The sequence below is a fragment of the Trachurus trachurus genome, assembly GCF_905171665.1.
Source record: "Trachurus trachurus genome assembly, chromosome: 5".
Taxonomy (NCBI): domain Eukaryota; kingdom Metazoa; phylum Chordata; class Actinopteri; order Carangiformes; family Carangidae; genus Trachurus; species Trachurus trachurus.
In genome coordinates, this window is record NC_139896.1 from 23,596,768 (window position 1) to 23,603,952 (window position 7,185).

A 7,185-nucleotide genomic window follows, 5' to 3' on the forward strand; every position below is an offset into this window, starting at 1 on the left:
TAGCTCCCAGTGGCTCTGTTGACGTTTGTGCGCATGCGTAACATTTGCTGCGAGATGTTTGTTCATTGTTGTAAACCATTGGATGTATGTAAACATGGAAGAACATCTCGCAGCAAATCTCGTGCAGCCACTGGGAGCTACTACTACGACAAGGCTAAAAACAGAGATAAAATTAATCATGTATTAATTATTAATTATTGATTTTGGGTGAAGTATCCCTTTAAGAAAGTTAAAAGGCTGAAAAGTTGTATAATGCCCCTTTAAATGCTGCCACATAGCAGCTTCAAGTTTGTCAACAGCCTCAGCAGCAATCACACACATCCAAATCATTATCATCATCATCATTTTAGTAATGACATATAAATTGAAAGTCAGCATATAACTGGGATCATAGGCTATAGCCTACCTCTACTTATTTTTGAAAATTTTTTTTGTTTTGTTCAAAATAATATCAGATCAAATCAAATAATGATTTTATTCTATCTTAGCCCATCAAAATATAGGCTACATTTGTTACCATTAAGCTGTTTTGTGCAGAACACTTTACATTGTAAAGTTTACAACAAGAAAGAGCATAAAGTGTCTGTAAAAAAAAAAAAAAAAAAAAAAAAAAAGTGGGAAAAGGAAGACTTTTCTCTGGAAACGAGTAGGTAAATGCGCTAATTAAAAATGTAAACCCTGATGTTTCCGCATCTTTCGTCGATATTATTGCGGAGGGAGTTCCTCCACTGTCCGATGGCGTCACGCTGATTGACAGCTGCATGCTACCAGCTGCTACCCGTGGATCTACAACATCCATGCTGCTACCACAACAACAACCAGCCGGCTGCTGCATCAGCTGGGAGAACCGTCCGTGCCCCTCCCACCCCCGCGCGCGACCCCGCCCCCTCCACTTTCCGCTAGGGCCGTGTGCACACGATGCATTCATGACCGTCTCATAAGCACGTACATAGAAGCACTCACAAATTATTTTCTCTAAAAACGAAAACATCCAAACGTATTAGGTCAAACGGACTCACCAGTACTCACGTTACTTCACAACTGCACCTACCACTGCTACAGAGGCGGTTTTGTCTCTTTGTCGAGTAATTTTGTAGGTGAAGAAAAGACCTCAGACTAACAACACACAAATGTCCCATATTTTAACAATGTGTGTACCTGAATGCAGCAGATAGAGAGAGAGTGTGTGTGTGTGTGTGTGTGTGTGTGTGTGTGTGTGTGTGTGTGTGTGTGTGTGTGTGTGTGTGTGTGTGTGTGTCAGACAGAGAGAGAGGGAGAGAGAGAGAGAGAGAGAGAGAGAGAGAGAGAGAGAGAGAGGGGTGTGGGGCCGTGTGCAGACCGCGTGTGGCGCAGAGGAGGATAGAAAACAAACAACCACAGTTTCGGGGTCTGAGGTGAGTTTGAGCTCCGGCCGGTCGATCCGCTCTTTTACCCCCACAGGAGGCTCGCCGCCCCCGGGCAGCGGCGCCGCTCTGCCCGCTGGGACGCAGCCGCACGGGAGGCGCTGCGGAGCGGACGGTGTCGCTGTTTCCTCCGCTGTGGAGCACAGTGCTAAGCTGCTAGCGGCTCAGTGACAACATGACGGCCGCGGGCCAGACCCGGCCGCCTCTGGCCGCACACCCAGCGGGGAGAGCCGCGGTGACCGGTGCAGCGGAGCCCGGCGGGGAGCTGGAGCTCCGGGCAGCGGCCGCACGGAGCTGCTGCTGCCGCCGTGAGGCCGCGCAGCCCGGGAGGGGGGCGGAGCTGGCTCAGCCTGTCCCCTGTGGAGCAGAAAACACAACAACAACCACCAGTCCGTCCTCCGTGGACCCACGTGAGAGGTCTGGTACCCGCTCCCAGACTGATACCAGTCCACCGCCACCAGAAAACTGATCCGCTGTGGTGATCAGAGCTGAACCAGCTATCGATTTATCATCTTTAACTATTGTGATGATCATTATTGATTGAGTAGCATATTTTCCGATTCCGTCTTGGTCTGGTCAGAATCTGAAGTTTGACAGACCAAGTGATTCATATCATGAATATAAACAATGAGAATTAGCATTTCTAGTTTTGATGTTTTGATGATGTTTCAAGTGATTAATGAAGCAAAACTTCCCGTTCTTCTAATGTTTTGATACAGTGAACTGAATATGTCTGCGTTTTTAACTGTCTGAAAACAGGAGCTTGGACTATAGGCCTACTGTCACTGTTTTCTGAAGTTGAGACCAGACTAATAAACTGAATAATTTGTTTTAGTTCAACAATATTTCAAAGGAGCTTAAATCGAAAGCAACTGGACTTAGTTATTTGTCTAGGAAGACGTTTCACCTCTCATCCAAGAGGCTTCATCAGTTCATGTACGCAACTGACCAGGCTGGGACTGGTCCAACTATCTGGTGTGGAGACTCACTATTTAACCTCTTGTGTGGGCGTTAAAGCCCAGCCTGGTCAGTTGCGTAGTGCGTACATGAACTGATGAAGCCTCTTGGATGAGAGGTGAAACGTCTTCCTAGACAAATAACTAAGTCCAGTTGCTTTCGATTTAACCTCCTTTGAAATACTATGACCTGGGCAAATGAGAATATGCACCGGCCTAGTTCAACAATAGTCTTTAATCCAGCCCAGTTCTCAGCTGTTTAGTTAAAACATGCACAGCAAAGACTAAGAATATGAACAAAGTGCACCAGAACAATAATGTATGTCCTCTGTCCTGAGGCTCCTCCATTAAGGGTCTGATTCAAACTTAAACGGTTCTTACTGTTAAAAGCCCATTTTGAGGAAACCTGACAAACTCAACCAAATCAGAGCAAAACCACTTCACTGAAATACATCGGGGTCAGATCCGGTCTGTCTGGGTGACCTGCGCTTCCTGTTACAGCTGCTGAAAATTAACACGTAGCTGCACAAGATGCAACCTGACATCACACAGCTCTGATGTGATATCAGAGATGGTTTGTGGACAAGAGAGACATCGCTCTGTGACACATAGCCTACTACTGTATATGCACAACCACCGATGACCTGTGTTTCAGAGACTAGTCTATATGGTGCCCCAGTGTATTGTCAAATCGATGACATTGTTTTCTGCTTTTGTAGCATGTTTGTGTCCTTTCATTAGTATTTTTTAATTTGCAGGGTGTTGAGTCACCATACACTTCCCCAGACAGCTGATCAGCTGATGCATCAGATCAATATCTGGATCTCATTTAGAATCGAAGTTTCTGATCAGTAGCTCCAATATTCATGTGAAGAGTGAACGACAACATTTTGTAGGGGACTATTTATGAAAATAGAAACGTTTTATATTTTTGTTTGACCACTGATTGACTAAATAAGTAATATTCAAGTTCTTCTGTCTCTGTCTGTCCAGGCGTCGTCGCGGGGATGAGCACTAATGAGTGTTTTGGTTGCGGCCGCAGTGGCCACTGGGTGAAGAACTGTCCGAGTGGCGGCCGAGGGCGGGGGAAAGGTCGTGGCAGGGGCAAAGGTGATTTTTACTCAGACAGATGTGGAATATACACTCACCTAACACTTCATGAGGAACATCTGTGCACCTGCTGGTCTGTGCAATCAGCCAGTCACGTGACAGCAGAGCACAGAGTCCAGCATCAAGCATCACTCAGTGATTCAGATAACCACTCTTTCCAGAAAATACATTATTATTCAAAACTTCTAATTACATTAATTAATTAATTTCGTAGTGTTTTGATACTAAATAGCTCTAAACAAATGTTTTTTTCTCTATTTGAGCTCAGTTTTGTGGAACTTTTGTGCTGATTAGTGTGACTGAAGGAGTGAGACATGAACAAAAAGCGTGAAATTAATGTTTTGTGTGTTTATAGTGTTTTTTATTTTATTTGTTCTGTAGGGAAAATCATATATTATTTGAGATGTCCGAAGAGTCACATGTTGTTGTTGTTGTGTGGTGTTTCAGATCTGTTCTGTTATCGCTGTGGGGAGCTCGGACATGTTGCCAGAGACTGTGAGAGGACTGAGGATGGTGAGGACACACCTGCACGCAGTGTATAGTACCTACCTGCTGTCTCAGGCAAATACAGGTGTCAGCTGGAAAATCACTGAGCCTATTAGACTGTGAGTTAACAGCCAAACATTTTCCTACTGTCTCTCCAAAAGGATCTTTCCATTTTTCGATCAGTTAACAGATGATTCATCATGTCGGTCCTACAACGCAGTCAGGCTCGCAGTCGACGGATTAAAAAGAAAGAGGAAAAACAATAGAGCAGAACACAGAAAGGTTTATATCACTGTTTCCACCGACAGCATGTTGTAGTACACCACAGCCTCTCCTATATGAACTGACAAGTGTTTACCCTCATTCAAAACATTGTTTTTTCATGACCAAGCTCAAAACAAATCTTAACCGGGAAAACACTTTACAAACCAGGGACTTAATTAACCTGGGACAAACAGCTTATTAACAGTTTATTAACTCAGCACATTTTTGTTACGTGGGTCATATTTGTTAACTCTGACAGTCAGACATATGAAGTACACACAGAAAGAAAAGAAAAGAAAAGAAAAATCAGTAAATGCAATAAGAAATAAAATCATTAAATAATGAAATAATCTACTGAGGTTTCCTGCCTAACGTGAAGGGGGAGCACGATCCATATCCCTGGTGTGTTATTAGTGATGGCAGCATCACGGAGCACCAGTGGCACCTTCACAGAGTAGCCCCTGCTCTGACGTAAGCTCTGATATTTACCTTAAAGGGATAGTTCAACATTTTGGCAAATTGGCCCATTGCCATAATCGCTGTAGGCATAGCAGTAGGTTCGTTACCTTTAATTGTCGGTGTAAGATATTTTTAGAACGGCGGAGCAGAGCCATGAGCTGCTTAGAGCTACGCTATGGAGGCTCATGGAATTTCTTGGTTTCCCTCATCAAACTCATCAAATACAAAATCCAACAACTCCAAAACGCTTCCGTGGACAAGTTGTGACCTGCACATTCACCACGCTATGAGATAATAACAGAACGTTACCAGACAGAGTTGTTTTAGAGGTAAATACAGAGTCTGCTTGCTGAAAAACTGCCCCTGAACGCAGTGCGCATCAGCGGTTTTGCATGAATTTACCTCAAAAAAAAACTCCGTCTAACGTTACATTATTGTCTCATAGCGTGATGAATGTGCAGGTCACAACTTGTCCACGACAGCATTTTGGAGTTGTTGAATTGTGTATTTGATGAGTTTGATGAGGGAAACCAAGACATTTCATTAGCCTCCATAGCATAGCTCTAAGCAGCCCGTGGCTCTGCTCCGCCGTTCTAAAAATAGCTTGCACCGACAAATAAAGGTAACGAATCTACTGCTAAAACTATAGCGATTATGGCAATGGGCCAATTTGCCAAAATGTTGAACTATCCCTTTAAAAGCCTAATGAAGTGTTGAGGACCGAGTGTGCAGTGTTAAACACACCTGACCCCGAGCCTGTTGTTGTCGTCGCTGCAGCCTGCTATAACTGTGGCAGAGGAGGTCACATCTCCAGAGACTGCAAGGAGCCGAAGAAAGAGCGAGAGCAGCTTTGCTACAACTGTGGGAAGGCTGGACACATGGCACGGGACTGCAACCACGCCCACGAGCAGAAGTGCTACTCCTGCGGCGGCTTCGGACACATCCAGAAGTGCTGCGAGAAGGTCAAATGCTACAGGTAAACCACCTGGTTTGGTTGGGTTTTTTGGTTTAGTGTGGTGTCTGGTGTAGCTGCCAGTTCACTACTTTAGTCTGTCTATAACTTGTGCTTGTGTCTGCTGCAGGTGTGGGGAAATTGGCCACGTTGCGGTGCACTGCAGTAAGGCGTCGGAGTTGAACTGCTATAACTGTGGGAAGTCGGGACACCTGGCCAAGGAGTGCACCATCGAAGCCACTGCCTAGCTATCGCCGCCGCCTGCGCACCTCGCTCTCTTTCATCTCTTCTTTCTCTTTATTCATTCCCTCTGATCCTCCTCTTCTCAGTGGTTGAGAGGCCTGTCGGTCAGCCTCACCGCAGCCAGTCAGAGCCGGCGGAGGGAGGAGGAGAAGTGGACACTAAAAAACAAGTTTCCTCTGCATTTCTAAAAGAACAAACAGAATCTGTGTTTTTAGTTTGGTAGCGGTGTATGACGTAAAAAGCTTTGTTTTAAGAATACTTTCTGCCCAGCCCATTGGCTGAGAGAGTAGAGTGATTTAAGAGAAAAAAAGGAAAAAAAAAGTTAAGCCCCTCCCCTTAGTCTAAAGCGGATGGGACTATAATGGAGGGAAAAATGAGTGACGGAAGTTTTTACCTTCCAACATTAACTTTATTTTCTATATCTGGACAAAATCATGTTTGTCTGACAGAAAAGGGATTGGTCCCGCCTCCAGCAAACCAGCCAATCACCTCACAACGAACAAACCAATCAAGCCACAGCAGGTGACAAAAGGAACATTAATTACTCATGTGTTAAAGATGCGCTTTGTTGCTGTTTGGACCAGATGGAGCAACGTACCGATGGAAACATAAAACTAATCATAACGATAATGATGATGATACAGTGCATTTTTTAAAAAAAAAAAAAAAACATTGACTTTAAGTTTGGGGAGAGAAGAATGTTTTCACAAAAAAAAAAAAGATCCAAATGTTATTTTTGTACAATATATCACTTAGAGCTACTGTAAAAAATGTCATTTGGTTGTACTGCAGACTGTAAGTTTAACCTGACAATAAAAACATGGAGGAGGAGGAAGAGGATGGAGCTGAACCACACCGCTCTCTGATCTGTTTATTTCACAATGCCAGCACAATTAAAGCAGAGGTCCACCATAAAAGGCGAACTGTAGTTCAGTATTTGGACTACAGGTTTCAACAACAATTCAAAGAGCTTTACAGAAGATATAAATGAAATAGGAGTATATGCAAAAATAAAAAAGAATTTAAAATCTTCAACAAAGCTGCAGATGAAAATTTGTGCATGATGAAAATAAGAGTTTATGTAATTTGACGATTATTCAAGTAAATCAGAGTTGTCAAAAGGTAAAATCTGAGGTTAATCATACACATGATTAGAGAAAACTGTGACTGTAAGATATTTCAGCCATATCATATGGTTAATGGTTCTTAGCACATGGTTGGAGTTTCCCATTATTATTTTTATGTAATGATTTTATACTTGGTTTGTGGTCAATTTCTTTCATTCTTATGTTTTTCTGTGTATGTTGTTGTT

At 43.5% G+C, this 7,185-nt stretch overlaps 1 protein-coding gene across 1 annotated transcript; it reads left to right on the plus strand.

The window, feature by feature from the left end:
- The first annotated feature begins 1,234 nt into the window (after positions 1-1,234).
- cnbpb (CCHC-type zinc finger, nucleic acid binding protein b) lies at positions 1,235-6,497 on the plus strand. The gene is made up of 5 exons (XM_083972512.1): positions 1,235-1,394; positions 3,353-3,469; positions 3,917-3,982; positions 5,456-5,654; positions 5,761-6,497. Exons 2-5 carry the CDS (start codon positions 3,367-3,369, stop codon positions 5,876-5,878), a joined length of 486 nt encoding a protein of 161 aa, XP_083828638.1. The 5' UTR covers positions 1,235-1,394; positions 3,353-3,366; the 3' UTR covers positions 5,879-6,497.
- Positions 6,498-7,185: the final 688 nt, after the last annotated feature.

Excerpts from the sequence above, each read along its gene's own strand:
- cnbpb (XM_083972512.1), top strand. The coding sequence starts at position 3,367 with ATGAGCACTAATGAGTGTTTTGGTTGCGGCCGCAGTGGCCACTGGGTG. Across the intron at positions 3,983-5,455 it reads CTGTGAGAGGACTGAGGATG|CCTGCTATAACTGTGGCAGA; the intron begins GTGAGGACACAC and ends TCGTCGCTGCAG. Across the intron at positions 5,655-5,760 it reads GAGAAGGTCAAATGCTACAG|GTGTGGGGAAATTGGCCACG; the intron begins GTAAACCACCTG and ends TGTCTGCTGCAG.